This window comes from Notolabrus celidotus, chromosome 21 (genome assembly GCF_009762535.1).
Source record: "Notolabrus celidotus isolate fNotCel1 chromosome 21, fNotCel1.pri, whole genome shotgun sequence".
NCBI classification, from domain to species: Eukaryota; Metazoa; Chordata; class Actinopteri; order Labriformes; family Labridae; genus Notolabrus; species Notolabrus celidotus.
In genome coordinates this window covers 25,187,488-25,210,169 of record NC_048292.1, presented here as the reverse complement: position 1 = coordinate 25,210,169, position 22,682 = coordinate 25,187,488, and the positions used below count along the sequence as shown (strand labels likewise).

The following is a 22,682-nucleotide window of genomic DNA, read 5'->3' as shown; positions in this document are numbered from 1 at the left end:
GTGGCTCTGGTGTTCTTTATGTGATGTGCAGCGTTGTTTTTACGCCAAACATACCTTTTGGAATTATGGCCAAAAAGTTCAACCTTGGTTTCATCAGACCATAAAACATTTGATGCTTTTTGGAGACTTCATGTATGTTTTTGAAACATGTTGCCGGGCTTGGATGTTTTTCTTCATAAGAAAAGTCTTCCACCTTGCCACCCTACCCATAGCTGAAACATATGAAGAATAGGAGAGATGTTGTCACATGCAGTACACAGCCAGTACTAGTCAGAAATCCCTGCAGATCCTTTAATGTTGCTGTAGACCTCTTAGAAGCCTCCCTGAACAGTTTTCTTCTCTTCTTTTCATCAGTTTTGGAGGGATGTCCAGTTCTTGGTAATGTCACTGTTGTTCCATATTTTCTCCACTTGATGATGACGGTCTTCACTGTGGTCCATGGTACATCTAGTGCCTTGGAACATGTTTGTACCCTTCTCCTGACTGATACCTTTCAACAATGAGATCCCTCTGCTGCTTTGGAAGCTCTCTGTGGACCACGGCTTTTGCTGAGAGATGAAACTGAGGAAATGAAAATCCTCCTAGAACAGCTGATCTTTATTGGGATTAATCAAAGTCACTTTAAATTATGACAGGTGTATACTGACTACTATTTGTCATGAGTTTGAATGTGATTGGTTAATTCTGAACACAGCCACATCCCCAGTTATTTGAGGGTGTGTACACTTATGCAACCACATTATTTTAGTTATGTATTTTTTATTCTTCCCCCTAAAAGATTTCAATTTTTTTAATTGAATTGTTCATGTTATAGGTCACATTAAAGGTGGAAAAAGTTCTGACATGATTTATCTTGGTCTCATTTTTTTACATCACAAAACGTTGCATTTTAACAGGGGTGTGTAGATTTTTTGCTATTCACTAATATGCTTGTGTCTGATATCGCCCCCTTATCATTTTAAGCACAGACTGTAGAGTTTTTCCCCTTTGACTACTGTTTAGATATTTACTGAGTTACACTGTAGTTTGGAACATATTTTTATATTGAGACAATGAGGTCATTTCCTAAAAATTTGCTCTGGCAATGGGGGGGTTTTCAAACTGTTATTTTAAGACTCAGTGTCTCACACCAGACATGCTAACAAGGAAGCTAATTAGTGGCCATTGCCTTTATCAAAGTTCATGAATTCAACTTGTCAATGTGAGCTTGTCTGTTATTACAGCAGAGAGTGGAAAGTGAAAAACAGCTGATTTATGTCATGAAACAAAGGAGGCAGTGCTGGTTTTTATTCTTGGTAGGATGGGCTGTTTGATTTTGAACAATGTGCAAGGCTAGAGCCTATTAATAATTGACAAAGCTCCATTTTTATGTAATGTGGGTTAAATGACCGTTTTAAGGACAAGGCTGAACACACATAAGTGCATTAGTCAGAGATTGCTGCTCCTCCTGCTCCCAGGGCACCATGAATGTAAAATGATGCCTCAGCAGACATTTCTCGAAAGTAGAGCTGCTGTTGTTGGGTTACCACTGCATCACCGTACTATGATAATTAGATTTATAGGAACCCAACAAATCTGGGGAAAAAACAAAAACTACTACTAGTACTATTGATATTATTACCCTTACTATTATCATTACTATAATTATTTAGTATTTAGTTATAATATTTTTATTTATGTATTTATTCTTCATTTGTATTAAATCAAACTAATTACTATTATGAATATTACTATTATTATTAGTAGTAGTTGTTGTACTATTATATCTCTATTTATATTAACTGAATTTCTTACTTGCCCGCTGAAGTAGTTTATTTTATTTTCATTATTATAATTATTATTTATTTATCTAATTTGTATGCGATGGTAGTAATAATTCCTGATGATTGTTGTCTTTATTAATATTAATGGAAGTGTGATTTATATATCCTTTTTTTTCTTTCTATTTTTCTTTCTTTTTATGTATTTATCTATCATTATAATTATTTAATGTTTGGTATCTCTATTCATTTATTTTCACTACCTTCTCCCACCCAGTTTATCTCAAACTACTGTCCTATTTGATACAATTAAACATACAGACACACGCCCACACTTACACACACTCACACAAATCCATACACACACAGACACACACCCACACACTCACAAAAACACATCCCTCTTTGAAATGTTCACTTGTTGTCTTGTCTTTCACTTTGTTTTATATATTGTGTATGGTATTGTCATGTCTCTCACCCGTCTTGTATCACTAAGCAACACATTAATAAATAAAAGTAGAGCTGCTGAACAAACAACAGCTGAACAAATGATTATCAGTGGTCAGATAATGCTGGACACACTGTAAATAAATCTTAAAAAAAGATTGACTCTGTTGTTTACTAAAGAATCATGAACTTGCCCTTTTAAGTTGGTTAGCTAATTAGCCTAGCTTACTTTACAACTAGCATAGCACCTGCCTCTTTAGATGGGCACCATGCTAACCACTTAGCTAGCCTGCCGACCTCATCATCACAGCACAGTGAAGAATAAACAGATGTGGCTGTGAACAGCTATGATTCAATTATGTTTATGTCATTGTATGGCAGGAACATAACACTCAGTTAAAGTGCAGTTCATGAATGTGTTTTTAATAGTTCAGTACAATGATTAAGAATGAAAATAAATCAGGTTTCAGGCCATTCAGGAAAGACTGATATCAAAGATGTAAAGTTAACAATCAATACCAGACATATTCATGAAGACGAACTCCAACCCTTAATGTCTATGATGCTGTTAAACAGAGGTGTGGACTCGAGTCACGCGACTTGAACTTGAGTCAGACTCGAATCACAATTTTGATGACTTTGGACTAAACTTGACAATATCATCAAAGACTTCCAACTCAACTTGGATTTTGGCATCAATGACTCGGGACTTGACTCGGACTTTAGTCTGATGACATGAAAATACTTGAGGTTTTCAGTGAGTGTGTCGAGTAAAATGTGACCCCATTCAACTAATGTGACTGTTATTCTGTCATTTCCAGCATGACAACAAATTTCCCCACAGAATCTGCCTCATTGAATGCATCTATTAATGTCCAATCAGGTTTAAGAACAAACAAGGGTGTGGATTACATTTCTGTGAGCGCTAGACTGCTGGAGAGTGGCAGTTATCAACACCAGGATGTGTAATCATGCTACCATGGATAATTTAACAGTGTTAAATGCTTTATTTGTATTGGGGTAAAATCAAGCGGCAACCTCCGGTCTAAAAAATATGAGTCAATGCCATAGACTGTATAAAATAGGTCAATGCGGAAGTGTTAAAAGCTGCAGTTCATCGAGGATCCACTTGAGGCTAGCTCAGGAAGTACCGGAAGTCACATACACATGAATGGGGAAAAGCCGATCTTTACAGCAGAAATAAACATGTTTACAGCCTGGTACAAAAGACCAGTGTAGTCGGAATAGCTCATTTCTCGATGTCCTCTCACTGTGAGGGGGGTGAATTTTTTTCTAACGCAGCAATTTTGAAGATATTGAGATTACTAGTCTTCCAATGAGAGGCACAGCTGCCTGTGGGAACACTGTAGCTGTTGGCTAGGAGGCTCAAAGCCCGCCTCTTTACGTCACACTGGCTCGACAGCAGCAATATGGCTGCCGCTGACGATTGGCTTCAAAATAGCATTCAGAAACAGATGGGTGACGTCACGGATACTGCGTCCATATTTTATACAGTGTATGGGTAAAATGCATCCATTATGGGTTTAAAATTGACTTGCGCAAGTTTTATCTCAAAGGTTGAAAATGGTTGAAAACATCTTAAATTTTTCAAAATCAGTATTGAACTTAAACAGATAAGTTTTGACAACCCTCTGGGGTTTAACCGTCACGTCATGATCAGTTCACTCAGCAACCTCACGCATCACACATCTGTCTTAATACCAGTCTGAGTTCCTAGTCCACAATGCACCTGGCTCTGACAACACTTTTTCTACCTACTTACATTGAGAAAGGGCAGGAGTAAAGTATACCAACTTCCTGTTGGCACACTCTTATCAGTCCTTATACAACCATTCAGTCCTAAGATTGTGAAATTCACTAATGCTAAATGAAGACGATTTTTCCTGAGTACATTGGATCATCAGCGAGCCACAGGGGTTGTAAAGTGTAGTTAAAAGTGCGAGTGTGCTTGTTCTGTCGGTCACAAGATTTCAAAAGCTATCCATAAGAAGTGAGTCATTAAGGCATAATACTTTTAGCTTTGCTTATACAACATATACGATACAATCCAGCTGCCCTAATACATGCAGAAGTTGTTGGACTTGGGTTGCAGTCTGTTGTAGCACCTTATTATTGGTCACAAAATTAAAGCTCATTATGTGCAGTGCAAGAGTCTCAATGTCTGGTAGCTCATGTCACAAAGTGCATACCATTGAAGACAAGTCCTCGTTGTGACTTATTGGTCTTATTGTTGAGAGCCAGCTTTTGATTCCATCTTCTGCCGACTTCCACGTGTCATCCCCTCTCTGCTCCAACATTTCCTTTTTGTCTTGCAAAATGTCCAAAAAATGATCCTCATAGAAAGCCATGAAATCTCAGAGAAATGTCCCATTAAGCTTGCATTGGGTTTCCTGATAATGTTCACAGAACATTATATGGATCTTCAGCCAGAATCAGTCACTGTCACCAGTCCTGTGTGCAGGAAATCCCCTGTTCTTCATAACATGGAGGTGAACCCATGAACTGTTGGGACTCTCTGTTACAGCAGCAGCACTTATTGAACACTAGATCTCCTGCTCAGGCGGAACTGGATTCATAGGTGTCTGTTCTTCTCTTGTGGGTGGGGGGATGTTGCTTTTTTTCCTAAAATATGAAGAAATAACAATGGCTTAGTGACTAGAAAACTGACAACAGGACACAAACGTGTGGTGTGACATAGCTCCATCAATACAAATCTACTGCTTTGTTCACATTTTTCTAGCTTACCTCCTGTAACACCAAAAGCTTATTCCAATTACACCACAGACGATTGCCAAAGCAGCACAGGTTACTCCAGCAGCTGTCCCATGGCTTTGTTCTGTCAATAAGGAACAGATAATTAACATAAAACATTTCAATATACAGTTGCAAGAAAAAGTATGTGAACCCTTTGGAATTACCTGGATTTCTGTATAAATTGGTCATAAAATGTGTTCTTATCTTCATCTAATTCCCAACAATAGACAAACACAGTCTGCTTAAACTAATACAACAACAAAAAAAAACATATGTTCATGTTTTTATTGACCACACCATGTAAACATTCACAGTGCAGGGTGGAAAAAGTATGTGAACCCCTCGGCTAAGGACTTTGGTAATTTATGCAAAAATCCAGGTAATTCCAAAGGGTTGACATACTTTTTCATAACTGTATAGGTATATTTAAAAAAGTAAAAGGCCCTATACAGCTTTCATTCATCACTCATTTACAACCCCCCTAGTTATATTTCTCCTAGTAGGACATATGATATGAACGTGAGCAGTGGTGGACAGTAACAGAGTAAATTTACTTGAGTACTGTACTTGTGTACATTTTTTGAGTATCTGTACTTTACTTGAGTATTATTTTTTGGGGATACTTATGACTTTTACTCCACTGCATTCAAAAGATAATTATTGTACTTTTGACTCCATTACATTTCTATCAGTGCTCTAGTTACTCTCTACTTTATCTTTGAAGTCAGATCATGAATTTCCTTCTCTTTCCTGAAATCTGATCCTAAGACAGTAAACTGTGTTTGTGTAGTTCTGTTTGTCTCAGTGGTTTAGTCGTACCTGTATATCGTGCGTCTCCATGGTTGACATGGAGCAAACACAGAGCAGATTTCACTCAGATCAGACAGTTCATTTAGAGGTGGTACTGATGGCTATAATTCTCCACCTGAGCACCCATGGCCATATCTTCAGCCCGTGTTAGAGGTTTTTGAAATGAAGAATGATACGTATGGTTTTAAATGTTCTCCCTGTTTCCCACTCTGCCCAAACATCCAAACATTCACTGTCCAACCTGAGGAAGAGTGTTGAGCTACGTAACATTTGTTTCATTCCAGATGAACATTTCTAACTAAGCTGTCTGTACTTAGAGTAACTTAGTGTCTGTTTTTATTCCATGGTATAGTTTTGGAGATTTCAAGTAATGGTTTCTAAATAAACAGAATGTAACAGAATGTACTTCTATGTATTCTTGACTGCACTCATGCTTTGTGAAAATACAACGTTTTGAGATTTCTTTTTAAGAAGTACTTTGAATACTTCAGTATTTTTAAAAGCAAGTACTTCAGTACTTTAGCTCAAGTAATAATCTTACTGAACAACTTTCACTTGTATTGGAGTAATATTAGACATGAAGTATCTATACTTTGACTTAAGTAATGAAGCTGTGTACTTTGTCCACCACTGAACGTGGGTAAAAACAAATGGTAAGAAAGCTTACCATTCCACACGAGAGGATCAGCTGTGCTGTTGTCTGAAGATCTTGTGGTGGTCGGGATTGGTGTTGTCTTTACGCCTGCTGTTTGTGTCACAAAATATGCTGTCCCAGAAGAGAGAAGATGGTGGAAATATCAATATATATTACTATCAAGGTTTACAATAGAATAAACAGCAAAAAAAAAACATGCTTCAATTTATATACTCTTTTGATTTTACGATGGATATATTTTCCAACCACCACACACAGAGCTAAACCCAAACATAGGACAGTGACAGAACCTGATGAGACCAGTTTGGATTAATATGAACCTGTTTGAAGTTGAAACTTGTTTTAATTATGGCTTTGTTTTAAAAAGGTGTGGCTTTGTGTCAGGACCTAAATAATTTCCTGATGAGTCCAGAGATCCTAAGGCCAACACATCTGGCAGCTACAATTCCCATATGGAGCAATGTACTGTTGCTAATAGGGCAGAATAAATGTTCACATGACATATGTGTATACATTTTAAAAAAGAAAAAGGAAAATAAGAAAAAAATGAAATCAAAGAATTATTTTGAGTTGATAACAAAGATCAGCATGAAGAAAACACCTTTTCTGACTCTAAACCCGTCATGTAACCAGTGGTGGACAAAGTACACAGCCTCATTACTTAAGTCAAAGTATAGATCCTCCTGGTCAAATATTACTCCAATACAAGGGAAAGTTGCTCTGTCAGATTATTACTTGAGCTAAAGTACTGAAGTACTTGCTTTTAAAAATACTGAAGTATTCAAAGTACTTCTTAAAAAATCTTAAAACGTTGTATTTTCAAGAGACATAAGTGCAGTCAAGAATACATATGAGTACATTCTGTTACATTCTGTTTATTTAGAAACCATTACTTGAAATCTCTAAAACTATACCATGGAATAAAAACAGACTCTAAGTTACTCCAAGCACAGACAGCTTAGTTTGAAATGTTCATCTGGAATGAAACAAATGTTACGTAGCTCAACACGCTTCCTCAGGTTGGACAGTGAATGTTTGAATGTTTGGGCAGAGTGGGAAACAGGGAGAACATTTCAAACGCTACGTATCATTCTTCATTTCAAAAACCTCTAACACGGGCTGAAGATATGTACATGGGTGCTCAGGTGGAGAATTATAGCCATCATTACCACCTCTACATGAACTGCCTGATCTGAGTGAAATCTGCTCTGTGATTGCTCCACGTCAACCGTGGAGACGCACGATATACAGGTACAACTAAACCACTGAGACAAACAGAACTACACAAACACAGTTTACTGTCTTAGGATCAGATTTCAGGAAAGAGAAGGAAATTCATGAGCTGACTTCAAAGATAAAGTAGAGAGTAACTAGAGCACTGATAGAAATAGTGGAGTAGTGGAGTAAAAAAAACAATACTCAAGTAAAGTACAGATACTCAAAACATGTACTTAAGTACAGTACTCAAGTAAATTGACTCTGTTACTGCCCACCACTGCATGTAACTGTATTATGAACATTCTAAGGGTTACTCCTCCCTTTTTAATAAAAATGAAACAATACAACTAAATTTAAATGCAATGAATTTAACTCCTACCTGCTGTGATAATCTGGGGAAAAAAACTGGTATTCTGTTTTTCAATCATTAAAATCAATCTAATGTTCTTATGTTCATATGAGCACAGGAAACTGACCTGTGGCGTTCCCCAAGGCTTTAATCTGGGACCACTTTTGTTTAACATCTTAATGTCCCCAATAACTGGGATAAACATAAAAAAGTATTGAGCGTGGTCTATGGTGTTATGGAAGCACTGAGCAAGTAAATGAAAAGAAAAAGGAATGCTTTTAAACATTTTTACAGTTAAACTATGGCTTAACATACCGGGATGCTGTTTTTGGTGCCAGACCTAAATCTTAACCACACATTTTGTGTCCATACATATCTAGTCATGCCTTAATATCCTTTAAGTACCTCAAATAGCCTCAAAGATGCTACACAAATTAACTTGCGTTTCCTTGCACTGGGTAACATTAATAAGGACATGGATCCAAAGACCGTAATCAAAAGTTTAATACATACAGAGACCCAGATTTCATTGCCAACAAAATCATCTGACCAGTTATAAGGAAGCGCAATATGTGTGACTGTCAAATATTTACCCTGTGAGTGATCTGTCACGAGGGAGGTGGGCTCTGTGCTGTTTGTTTCTGCAGCCTCTGTAGTTGAGGGTATCATACTCTGAGTCATCTGTTGACTGGTGGAGGCTGCTGCTGATAAGAAAAGACATGTATTTATACCTGCACTGCTGAGGGCATGACAGCATGCACTACTGCTAATACTCTTACTTCAACTGTAAGCAATATTCCTGTGAACTACACTGAAGAGCTCGAGTCCTTGTCTTGTATAATGAGCCACACAGTTTTAAGAACCAAAATAAAACATGCAAGGGTTAGTGTTGTTGTTAATATTGTTAATATTGTTAATAAAAGTCTTAAGTCTTCTAAATGTAAGAGTGCAACTCCTACAACTTCTTTCACTGCTACTATTGATATTAGCACTCGGACTACCTTAATAACTACAACTTCAACTACTACTGGGAAGAGATCAGGTGACGTTGTCCTTTCTGTATAGTCTGTGGTTTGGATGGATATATTACTTTATTATGCTACAACCACTCAAAAATGAAACAAAGCAACTGTTACCCAATCCTGTGTTGTCTCTGTTGTCACTTTCTAAAATTCCAACTAGTCATTGCAGCCACAAGAAACCTGTGTCTTACAGCATTACTCATGTTCTTTTATGGTGAAATCCCAGTTTTAGCATTGAATTAATATCATGGTAAATGCCATTCCTCCATTTATTAATGCATATAGATACACTCACTTGTTTCTGCTTGGCCTGGCGTTTGTGGCGTTGTGGTTATTCTTGGGTCAGCTGAAACATGACAAATGAGAAGTTGGACATATTTTAATCAGCTGAGTGCTGATAACATGAACAGGTGACCCAAAAATGTAGAATTAATTAATTTGAACCAATAGAGTTTGTGGATTTTGAAGAAGGAATAAATGTGAAGCTCCAAAAAGTACAACGTCCTTATTTTATAATACTGCTTTTTGTTTATTTTCCCCTGTGAATGCCAAGGAATTAGAATGTAACAAAAGGCTTTAGCCAAGCCACAACCAATTCAACAATTGGTCTTTGCCTTTTTTGACAGTCAATAACACAAAGCACATCACATGCACTACTCACCACTGCACTAATATCATATTATGTTTAGCCTGTACACATTACACATTAGTCATGCCTATTTGTTGTTCTTTTGTATTTACAGTTGATGTTATTATTATTATATTTATATTTGTATGCCTTATTCTTATGGCTTGTACAAAGAGAGCACAGTTTACCAAAACAAATTCCTTGTGTGTTCAAGCATACCTGGCCAATAAAGCTGATTCTGATTCTGATGTCACTGTATGCTGATGATATACTGCTGTTTGTCCAGGAAGTCACTCGTTTCCTGTCAACCTCCACTACATTGTCATTGTTGAAAGTCCAATCTTATGATACCAAAAGCAATTCTATTTCTAATGCACATTTCATTACACGTAAGCTCAATGTGCTTAACATGGAGAATTACAAACATAACAACATTTAAAAAAATATAATAAATAAAACACCCAACATACATCAGACACAGCAATCAAACAAACATCAAGTGTTGCTGCACATGCAGCCAGTCACATCAGTCATCACATCATTCATACGCGTGAGAAAATAAATATGTTTTGATTTTTTTTTAAAAGTGCAGACAGTAGTGATGGACCTGAGGTCAGCAGGCAGTTTGTTCCAAAGAGAAGGACCACAGTAGCTGAAGGCCCCTTCACCAGACTTTGATTTCACTCTGGGTATGGTTAAAATTCTTCCACCTGTTGACCTAAGGATCCGGGTCGGGTTAATATACACTGTGAGCAGACTTTAACATTTTTTCTAACCCCCCCCCTTGTGATAACACATTTACTCATTTGGCAGAGTATGAATCTAACCAGCCAACAAGTTTGATATTCACTGATACTTCTGTATGTGCACATCATGAAACCAAAGCTTGTGAATTTCTGGAAGAGGTCCATTAATGCTTCCAAAGTCATTTAGGTATTTTAAGTGGCATTGTAAGGATTTTGGAAAAATTACAAAAGAGGGGACGGATAAGGCGTGAAAGAAATGCTGCAATGTCTTGGTTTCTATCTGCTTTAAAATTTTGATATTTAAGTCAGCGTATGCATACTCATGATCACAATCTAACTATTTTGCTCCCTGCAGGGTAGAAAAACATGTTCAATCAACCATATATGCTTTAAATAAAAAATAGCGATGATGAAAATACTGTCTTATATTTTAATGCAGTGGTAAAATCTCCACTGAAACCAGACTTCATTAAAAAGCAGGCTTTAGCACAAATTCAACAAATGTTGCCTGCTCTTACAGCCCTATTAGCACTTTTTTGTAAGTTTCATGTAAATATGTTCTAATGCATGACTTGTCCAAAGTCAAAACAAATCAGTGCGTTATAAGACTTTAAAAGCTGCATTGAGAAAACCTAGTTTCTATGACCAGTACAGATAGAAATACAGAAAATGTTGAATTTGTGTGTTTCCAAAACATTTTAGAAAAGCTGTTCAGCTTCATGCTAAAGACAAGAAATTAATGTAAACATCTTTCAATTTTTCATATATCTCAAAAACTGATATACAGTTAATGTAATGTAATGGTGCATCCTTACATGATGAAATCTGTATTTTGGTAACTGCCTCAATGGAGCAACAACTCATTTCATTCATCATGCAATATAGCCTCTTATCTACTAAAAACAGAGACTGATCCACTACTGCAAAGTCATATGTATCATTAAAACTCATCAACCTTGGAACCCATCAGTTATTGTCTGACAACCTTACATGCCTCTGGGATGACTAACACTTTAGGCATCCTGGTGAAACTCCTTCAGATATGTCTGCAAATTGAATGCTGACATTTCCTGGTTAATTTCATCCCCTACAGAGGCCTCTTCATGTTTCTGGTGAGTCCCAGTTTCACTGTAAATAGTAAGTTACACTGGGCTTACTTCAGTTGTCTGAACTTGAAAAATAACCACATTTACATTTGATTTACTTGAAACTAAAAGGTCTTAAGTTTGTTGAAATAACATCTGATGAAGATCTTTAAAAGGTAAAAATGCACCACTTGTCAGGTCTGTCCTCAAGAGGAGAATACACTTTTCAATTCTTGTTTCTTGAATGGAGGTTGATGTAAGGAATACATTTTGCTAAGGTGCATGGTAAGGGGGGGTTAGAAAAATAGTTAGTCTTCATGATGTGAGATAAGTAGGTTTTGAGGATTTTAAGATGGGTTATGAGTTCAATGGTTAAAGTCTAAATAAGTAAAGTGCAATAATACATATTTCTAATGCTGACTTAACAGGTCCATGCACCAAAAAAATATGCAAAATAATTGATTCTGATAACACAGACTATGGGTGGTATTATTTTAACCCAGTCCCTGGTTCCTTTTACTCAACAATCTGGTTATTTTTACCAATTGTTTTAGTTAAATACATAACCCAACTTACTGGGTCATACCCATAACCCTACCCTGCTGTGTTCAAATGACCCATGGCTGGGTCTGTCCCTTTTTGACCCAGCAGTGGGTTACTATAATAACCCAAATTGGGTTATTTTTTAACACAGCAGTTTTTAGAGTGAGGCTGGCTTGATTGATCATTTTTGGGAAAACTAAATCATCAACCATCAAGCAGATTCAAACGTTTGACTCAAAACAGATTGTTAGTTGCGCTTATATGCAGATATACAACAGATAAATAAATTGTCCTCAGATTACTGCAGATGGGAGCAGGAAAGCTTTTACTTCCCATGTGGGCTATTTATACTGTACACACTAAAACATACTGATTCGTGGTTGGTCCATCCCACTGGGTCTATAAACATACTACAACGCTAACATTCAGACCCCCAGATGAATACCACTTGTTAATAGAAACTACAATAATTTTACTTGTAATTATTACAGACACAACTCACATGTAGGTGGCTGTACACTGTATGCAGTGTCCTTCTAAGGCGGACTGCAGTGTGTGTGTGTGTGTGTGTGTATGGAAAATATGCCCATGTGGAAGAAAAACCTCTGTTACAGGAATGTTCTTCACTTTGGAGAAAAGGTTTTTAGTGACAAGTAGTTCTACTCACCCATGAATTTGGATCTGGTTCTCAGGGCTTAAGAGGGGGCCAGGTTTAAACTGCTGAGCGTAGTGACTTCTTATTGATGCAACTTTATTGAGGTTGTCATTGTATAGCCTGGGGGTTGTTTAAATATAGCTGCTCCCACTTGGGATTGGATATTGCTTTAGATCCAGTAATGTGATATTAAATCAAAAACAGCTTTGTTCTAGTCTGAGCACTTGGACTCTCAACTGTGAAAAGTCTAGTTTTCCCAGCCTGCTGTCAATGTTGCACAGCAGACTTATGTTGCACAATACAGGCGAGAAAGTTTGCCTCTAATTTATCCATTCTCACAAATACACACACACACAGGCACACACACCTAAGTTTTCTGCAAAAAGCCAGCCTTCAAAAACAAGAAAAATATACAAATATTACTTAAACTAAGCAAAATTATCGGCCAACAGAACAAGAAAATTTGGCTTGTCAAGACTTTCCAAAACAAGTCAAAATATCTAACCTCAATGAACCCAGCAGTACCTTCAAATTAGTGTATTTTTACTAATAACAAGTGCATTTTTCTTGATAGAAATACAAGAATGAGACTTCTTTTCTCAATATGTTGAAAAATATTCTTAAATGAAGTAAATGCTAGTGCCATTATCTTGACATTATGACATGCACTAGGCATTACATTTCTTGAAACCAGTAAAGTTATACCAAAAAAATAATTTACATTTCATGATGGAAAGACAAAAGTTAAGAACATATTTCTCATGATATAGGATCATTTTCTGCCTTGTAATTTGGAAGAACGTATCTGAATGTAATTATTTCTGTTTGAAACTGTTTGAAATGTTAAATGTTTAAATAATAAATGTCAGTTGGATATCAGTACTGTGCCAACTGTACTAATATATAGTAGCACATATTGTCTATTGTTTCATTGAAAATAAAACAGTGGATTACATTTGGCTGTCATTTGTTTTAATTGTGTGAAGAGATATAATTGTGTCAAAGTCATGATTTCTTATTTCATGCTTGAAATAAGAAATTATTACTTTGAAAAAACAGTTTTATACTTGTGAGTGTTGATGAAACAGCTTTGTAACAGTTGATATTGTAGTTTCAAGCATGTATTACTCAATATAGTTCATAAAATCTCAGTAACAAGCTGGGTGCGGCAGTAGCTCAGTCCATAGGGACTTGGCTTGGGAACCGAAGGGTCGCCGGCTCGGGTCCCAGCATGGACGAAATTTGGCAAGTGGACTGGTGGCTGGTGGCTTGCCTAGGCACTGCCGAGGTGCCCTTGAGCAAGGCACCGAACTTCCAACTGCTTGGGGTGCACTGGTTGACAGCAGTATCCTCTCTCAGACATCTCTCCCTAGGCATGTTCACTGCATGTGTGTGCATTTGTATGTATATACCAAAAAAACTGTGCGTGTAGCATGTCCAAAAAAGTGGAAAAAAATTAATTTCCCCCTGGGGATCAATACAGTACCTTTCTTCTTCTTCTTCTAATATCTTACTGAGATCATTCAGGACCAAAAACACTCTAACATCAAAACTGCTGAGTGAGAAAAACAATCTTATAAGGCAAAAAATAATCAACTTACACCCTTATCTGAGATATTCAATCTTAATTAGATTTCAGTCTTTGCAGTGTGGCATTGTAACTTTGAGTTCAGATGAGTTATCAATATTTGAACAGGAAGAGCCCCTGCTCCTCAATAATGCATGCATTTGGCAGTACTTGCTGGCCTCAAAGAACCTATTTACTGTAGTATACAATTCTAAACTGTCTGCTATTCTACAAACTACCTCTGCTGTAGCCCTCAAGGAACACACTCTTGTTTTTCTTTGGAGTACGGACCAGTTTCACAAGTTTGAGCAGGACACCCTACACAAAACTGTGAACTCTCTGCAAACACCTCTGGATGACTACATCGCTATTTGTCATTGAAGAGTTTCTTAAAGGGCCCTCCTACATGTAATACATGTTACTGGGTTAGAAAGTCTTGAGACAGTGTCAGAAATTCAGAAGGGAAAAGGGAAAAAAAGTCCAAACAAATGCGGTTAGTTAATCTCTTCTCCAGCCTCATCTCTCCATACAAAAGATGCATGGGTGAAGGACCCGGCTGTGGAGATCACAGATGAGTCATGGGTGAGAGGATTACACAAGATCAGGTCATGTTCTATAAACACTAGGCTTCAACTTCCTGGTGAGTTATGATTTAATATTTATTGTGTAATAGATATCTAATCAATCATTAAAAAATAAAGGTCAAGTCATGCCCTAACTTTGTACAACAGTTATTCCGCTCCTGCTCAATCTGTCTTTAGAAGATGAAGAAGAAACGTACTTTATTAATCTCCATGGGGGAAATTCAATTTTCCACTTGTGTAATTTTTTGTCATGCTACACACACAGTTTGGTATATACTCTATATACACATTTTTTATGCACAAACATGCACTTAAGGAGAGACGTCTGAGAGAGGATGCTGCCAACAGTCAGCACACCCCCAGCAGTTGGATGTTCGGTGCCTTGCTCAAGGGCACCTCGGCAGTGCCCAGGCAAGTGAACCAACACCTCTCCAGCCACCAGTCCACTCGAACTGGCGACCCTCCGGCTCCCAAGCCAAGTCCCTATGGACTGAGCTACTGCTGCCCAACATCTGAGCAACTACTCTCTCCACCTTTGCTGTCCATCCAGAGCCCTTGAAATGGACTTCTGATCTACTGCTCTGCTATTAGCTTGCTTGCTAACCCAAACTGACTGTCAGTCTGTCTGTTTGCATAGCTAGCTATCCCTCTGCTCTTGGCGCCACTATGAACATGTGTTCCGCTTCACATCCACTATGACGGCTTGTCATTTGCGTTTCTGATGAGCTGTGGCAAAGTCGTGCCACAACAGTCCTGCATACATTCCGCTCATTTCCCCCAGGACCGGTTCCCAAACTTTGCCCAGAAAAGTCAGGGCTTAACTGTGCCCTGCCATCCTGCACTTCAGCCTCATATGGAGCTATAATTGTTGCAAAGCTATTTGTTACTGTGTCAAATGAGCCAGAAATGGGTACAAAGACATTTCTAAAACCTAATGCTATGACACCCTTTTTTGGCATCTCTCCGGTGCCTTTACTGAAACCACAATCAGATATAATTGCCTTTGTTACTTCATTTGCTTGAAGCCTCATTCTAATCAGGTGGAAATGAACAACACCCCCTTCCCACACCCGCTGGGTAAAAGAGATTTTTAATAACTTAAAACTTGAAAAAATTCGATATACATTGAAAGGATCCTCTCGTAAATTCAGAGAGGTGTCAGGCCCCTTCCTTGTTTATGCAGAAAATATTATTTTCCCACTTGTTCCTGAATAGTATCCTACTCTGTCCTGCTGCTGGCCTCTGTTTGTCAATTAAGCCTTGTAATTATTGTACTGATGTATGTACTTCATTAGTTTTCCCTCTTCTACTCTGCTTTAAGGACTGAGATTACTATGCATACTAACAGCCTGGATCCATAGTACGACCAGACTGACCAACCTGTTCCAGTGTTGTCTGTTTTTGTTTGTTGATGTAAACCCTTCAACACTGTCACTCGTAAGTACTGTGAACCTTTTACTTATTTGTGTACAAAAATGTAACGAACAAAAATGCAATTCTGCAAAGGCGTACAGGGATCCACAAATGTGTACACAGATCTGCAAATGTGTCCTCTGCACTGCAAATCTTTAGACCAATTTGTAAATGCATACTCAGTTATTAGTGGCTTAAAAGTACATGTGTTTTTACTCCAAGACCTAAAAGTACAAACAAGTCTTCTCGAAGGTTTTAATGCTCAGCCTCACAGGCATCACTTGTTCCTGATGTCCTGAACATGGGGACAACATAATAATAAAAGTAATAAGTAATTGAAGTATTTTGTAACTCAGCACTCAGACACCATTTTAAATACGGTTCGACTACATTCTTTCTGCGCTGCGTCATGTTGTGACTGTTGCTATGGTTTAGTTTAAATTACATATGTAAATCTTAACGTTGGCTGCCACGCCCACACATTCCTGAGAGATGGTGTTAAGGGGAAAGCAGACTGTGCTTTAAAGGTGACATATCACGCTTTTTTCATCAATACATACCAGTCTAAGAGGTCCCCAAAACATGTCTTTAAAGTTTATGCTCAAAAAAATACTTTGAAATCAGATTTTGGCATGCCTGAAGAACCCTCTTCTTCAGCCCTGCTCAGAACAGTCGATTTTCTCTCTGACCACGCCCCCTCAGGAAGTGGGTGTGGCCCCGGCTCTCCAGCACGTTGATCTAATGTTTACAAGTTGGCTGAATATACACGGCTGCTCACAGACCCGCGTTACTTCAATCTGAACCAGAATCTGATCCTGATGGAGAGGCGCTTGCAGCAGGACCTTTCTGAACCATTGGTCACAGATTTAGTGTTTCTTGTTGTTTTATTTGTCAGTATGTTGACGTATGTCTTGGTACACAGCGACGAACATGTAGCTATGTGGCTATGCTAACTACCACTAGCACTTATCCATGATAAGTAAAAATCATCCACTAGATCTTCAAATCTGAAGACGTGGGGAGTAAAACCGACCTTTGTGTTTATTAAGACAGCCTACAACTAGCATGCCTCCCTCCTAAGCTCCTTGTTAGCACACATTTGTGCAGGTAATGGAAAACGGAGGGGGGATTCAGTATTATTTTATACAGTCTATGGGCTGAACAAGCTCCAAGCTCTGACTCTGTGACAGACCGGATATTGTTGTTACGTAACAAAAACACGGAAGTCTGAAACAGCTCGTTTCACACACATTTACAGAAAGGTGGAGAAATCAGAACAGGGGCAGAAGGGATTTTTTTCATTTTCGGGGGGTTTGTAGACATGCCAGGGAAACATATTTCAGGTAGAGAACCATTAAAAAGTCGATTTTGCATGATATGTCACCTTTAACTAGGTTTTCTAACAGTCATTGATGTTTATTTCTAATTACATTTCCATTGATGCCTAAAGACACACTGACTTTTGCATTATATATGAGTTTTTGATATTTCAAGTGATGTTCCCAGAGCCTTTAACACCCAGTATTAGAACTTTTTTAATAACTTAACTGATAATGATTCCAAAATTAATCAGGTTCAGTTCTAACACTTTTATATATGTAATAATATGCACATATGATCAGAAATATCATAGAAAGGTTTTTGCAGATTTAGGTTACCAGAGGTTTTAAGGTCACTCATCAGCTGCACTACTCCAAGACTGAGTTCAAAGAATTGTTCCCTCTGTCTCTGCTGCCTGTGAGAGGTGTAAGCCGTGTGACTGGACCCTGTCGGTCATGTTTGCTGGTCTGCTCCTACACTCTCAAAACTTTGAAGTAGTGTTTTTCAGTGTGACAACGACATATATAACAGACATCTGATTCCTGACAGCCTCTCTGTAATATCTAGTTGACCTTTCTCTCTGCTTTACAACAAGCCCTGAGCTTTAATAAGGTCATAGCACAAAGTTCCACTTATACCCTGTAAAGATTCAATACACCGTAACCAGCACCCAGCCCAAGTTAGTGATTTAATGCATGCATGACTTCACCCTTACCTTGAGCTTTCTCAGTCTTGGTTTCATGGACTCGGCCCTGGCCCTCAGTCCATTTATACAGCCATAATTTGAATCAACAAACATACTTATTTATTCTCCCTAGGGTAGCATTTTTTTGTTTCTATTGTTAATTAATTTTTGTTTTGTTTTTATTCTTAGGTATAGGTTTTTATTCAAAAAAGTGAAAAAACTTAACTCATTATCTCTATAAAGTTACATAAATCATTTCATAACTTTATAATAAACAATAAATAAAAAAACAATGTCAATATTAACATAAATTAGATGATAGACATTGGTTTGGAACTACGGAATTGGGACAGTTTGATGTTTGCAGGTTTTTTGGTAGGACTCTCGGGCACCATCAGGCACTACAGTTTAGGAATCACTGAACAAGACCATTATCAGGATGAGGGGGTGTGGGACGCATGTACTTCATAATAATAAGAGAGAAACTAGAGCAACTGACAGGAAACCAAGGTATGCAGAGACCCAGGAAAATCCTTGAACACAGCTCAAGGACTACTAGAGATGCCTTAGAAGATAACCAAAAGACTGGGATAAGGACCCACCCAACTTCAATTAAACTATTTTCTTATTGATATCATCTGAGAGGGCAAAATTGCCAGAGAGGTTTCGTGTTGCTTAGCCAAACTACACAGTGCAGAGACCACAGAAGAGCTCCTCTCACTAACTCTGATGGTGAGCTAAAGAGTCAGTACAGGGAACTGGAGCCCAGCGGCCTGTTGCACCAGCTGGGTGTAAGTTCAAACGTAGACCAGTTTGAACGTAAGTTCTCATTTAGGATGGAGTTTACACTCTGCTAATGTTTTGTGAGTTGCACCAGCTGAGTTATAACGTAAATCTTACACTTAGTAGGTATAGAGTCCTCTGTAGAGTACTGGTTGCCAGTTGTATTGTAAAGTGAGATCATTTGGAGGATGAGGAGATACAGAGGGTTCTCCCAGCTAGATTACGTCGGCAACACGATATCCAAGAGAGAGATTACATCCTTTGGAAAAATATGATGACCAAGATTTGCTCTCTAGAATATTAACGTATGTTGCAGTTGATCATTTTACCACTTGATGTCACTGTTATTATACACACTGTAGATTAAGGCTTTAGGCTTTAGTTATCACCGTACTGTGACACTTTATCAAGATTTACTCAACTTTTGTTGTTGTTCTGCGACTGTAGCAGCAGTTGGCAGACGTTCGTTTCAGCTGTTGGTCAGTTCAGAGACGAAAAGAAAAAAGAAAATGTAACAACCCCTGCTCAAAATTGGTGACTTCCTCTGATTGGCTGCTGGAAGTGTAAATGTCATATCTGCGACAATGTTTTGATTAGTTTGGACGCTACGGTCTACTAGTTAAGATAAACCTTACGTCTCTGTGACAAAACCAAACAATGATGCAACTGAAGTTACAAACTAACTAGTTTCAATGTATGGTTAGGGTGGACTTTACACCCTAACTTAGGACACAACTTACGCACAGCTGGTGCAACAGGCTGCAGGAGTATAAATAAGCTTCCCACACTTGCTCCAGATCAGGGGCATTCAGGAACACACACTGGACCATGCACTGTGATGATTAGCTCACCAAACTCACAAAGTGGCCAAAACTGAGTGCCCCTCACAACCATCTGGAACCCCTGATAAAAAAAAGTCACCCCTCCAAAAATATTTTTTGTGTTAACTGATTAACTATTGCTGGACTAAATGAACAGACCTGAGTGAGCACCATTCTCTGAAAACTGAGTTTGAATGTTTGGAGTGATGTAGAGGTATAATAATGAATTCATCTTACGTATACATTCGAGGCTGGGGGTGGACCAGGTACCCTGTGAATCACCATCAGCTCCATTGCATTTGATGAGGTTTGAGGTTCCTGCCTTCCTCACATAACCGTGGATACATACATAGCGAAATTTGGTTAAACAGGTCCCATTTGGAGGTTCAGTCAGAGGTCTTGTTGGAATATCTGGGCATGGACAACGGGTTTGGTCTGGAAGAAAAAAAAAAAAGAATAACGTAGCAGACATGACAACAGCAGAAAGCCAATGCTTTCCTTTCAGTTTCTGTGCTAAGTCATTTTTGTACGCCTTGGTTTTAAATAAAAGAGAACAATGAATAACACGAGATCTTGTGAAGATAAGGCTGCATTATTTTTTTTTTCTTGTAAAGGGGTCCTGTAATTAAAGCTTTCCAAAAGACAACTCTTAATACATAACAGGGTTCATTGACCTGAACTTGAATTTACAGTTTGATCCATACTGTAATGTTGAGATTAATCAGTAACACATTAATACAGCAGTAGGATATTGGCCAATCTCTACTTAGATTTAAAATGATCCATCAGTTATCTATTGAAAAGGACATAATCTTAAAAAAACAGCCTCATTTGTTACTTTTAAAAATGTTTGTAGTGTTTGTTTAAATCAATTAGAGTTGAATGAGAAAAGAAAAGTATATCAAAAATACATTTGATCATATCAGAAGGTTAAAAAAGAATCCCATGCATTGTGACGCCCACAGACAACCATCATTTTACCATACACTGCCATAGACGGAATAACTGCAGCATACGACTGAAATTAAAGGGAATCTTTTTCAAACTTTAAGTTAAATTGACTTTGTTATTGTACACTCACCGCCGGTCGAGCCCTGCGCAGGCCCGGGCGCACAGATCATCACAATACAAAGTGAGTACAATAAAAGGGAAACCAGATCCATCTGACAGCTCTGTAAAGACCCAACACACGTTCGTCAAATGGATTAGGATCCGTAAAAACCATCATAAAAACTTCTCTGCGCAACGTCCAGCAGCCAATGTGTATGCTTTCACTTTCTCCTCTTCTCAGGTGAACTGTGACCAATCTAGGGGACCATATCGCCTCCTACAGGAACATCAGGGTGAGGCCGTAGACGGACATACATTTATAAATATATTCTAGACTAAAAAGAATCAATCTTACAGCTGTGGTAGCAAATAGTTACCAAAATTTAAACGAAAAAAACTAATTTTAAAACTATGTTAACAGAAATGTTTTCAAATTTTACAATAACAGGCACATTATTTGACTAATAGATACAATTAATATTAAAAAACCCATTATGCATATTCATTTTAATCTTCAAGAATGAAAATTATTTTACACAATTAAAGAAAAAAATAAAATGACATTTACTTTTTAATTTTTTTTAAAAAACCCCGCTAAATTATTATCAAAATTCAAATTAAAAAGCATTTAACATTCATTTTTATTTTGGGAATAATAATAATAATAATAATAATAATAATAATAATAATAATAATAATAATAATACCTATAATAATAACACATTTGATTTATAGGTGCCTTTCTGGACACTAAAGGTCATCTTACAACATACCAACAATAAAAACAACACTCAACAGTAAATAAAAACATAAATAGAACAGAATAACAATGCAATACTATGATAAGATAAGATAAGATAAGATATACTTTATTTGTCCCCCGTTGGGGGAAATTCTTTTGTTACAACAGCTTACAACACAGAACAGAGGTATACAACAATGTACTAATATAGTTAAATATATAATAACAATAATAATAGCAATGACAAGGGTAAAATTAAATAAAATATAATTAATTAAAATAAAATATGGGTGAGTACTTTTGTATGGAGGAGGTCAATGAGGTAATGAAGAGCTAAGTTGTTGATGGCCTTGAAAGTAAGAGACAGAATCTTAAAAATTATGCAGTATTTGATGGGAAGCCATGGTAACTATTTGCTTCCGTAAAACACTTTGTTGCTTTAATCGTTAAGTGTGTTATATAAATAAACATTTGTTATTATAACCCACTTAAAAATTATTATTATTATTATTATTATTATTATTATTATTATTATTATTATTATTATTATTATTATTATTATATCTTTATATTTTATTTCAAGTTACCTTTAATTATCTTAACTATGTTTTATGAGCGACTAAACCATTTTCAAATCTTACATTTATATTTATTTTTTTATACTTTATTGTGTCAATGTTATATATACACTGTACATGATATACATTTCTTACAAGTTTGAACCTTTTCGACACAACATTCTGTTTGAAATTATGTGACGCTCCACCCATACAAAATCGGAAAGTAGATAATATAGAAATATAAAATAGAAAGAAAAAGATAATAATAATAATCATTTGAAAATAAGTAGAAAAGAAGGGTATATAGAAAATTATCAAAACTTAGATTTAAAAATACATAAATTCATATATAAATAACCTCCAAAAAATAAATAAGTAAATATACATAGCCTATATATACATTAATGAATTCCTACACACACACACACACACACACACACACACACACACACACACACACACAC

The 22,682-nt window shown here is 37.1% G+C and overlaps 1 protein-coding gene across 5 annotated transcripts; it reads right to left on the bottom strand.

The window, feature by feature from the left end:
- Window positions 1-2,609: 2,609 nt before the first annotated feature.
- il15ra (interleukin 15 receptor subunit alpha) lies at window positions 2,610-21,192 on the bottom strand. Of its 5 annotated transcripts, none has more exons than XM_034673046.1 (7): window positions 20,948-21,191; window positions 20,104-20,301; window positions 9,332-9,382; window positions 8,608-8,718; window positions 6,460-6,558; window positions 4,974-5,064; window positions 2,610-4,850 (listed from the first exon to the last, which is right to left on the bottom strand). In XM_034673046.1, exons 1-7 carry the CDS (start codon window positions 21,027-21,029, stop codon window positions 4,772-4,774), a joined length of 711 nt encoding a protein of 236 aa, XP_034528937.1. In that variant the 5' UTR covers window positions 21,030-21,191; the 3' UTR covers window positions 2,610-4,771. The 5 variants fall into 5 exon arrangements, with proteins under 5 accessions (XP_034528937.1, XP_034528936.1, XP_034528940.1 ...); XM_034673045.1 differs by having other exon boundaries at window positions 3,630-4,850; window positions 8,608-8,715; window positions 20,948-21,189; XM_034673049.1 differs by lacking the exon at window positions 6,460-6,558 and having other exon boundaries at window positions 3,630-4,850; window positions 20,948-21,192.
- Between the last annotated feature and the right edge of the window lie 1,490 nt (window positions 21,193-22,682).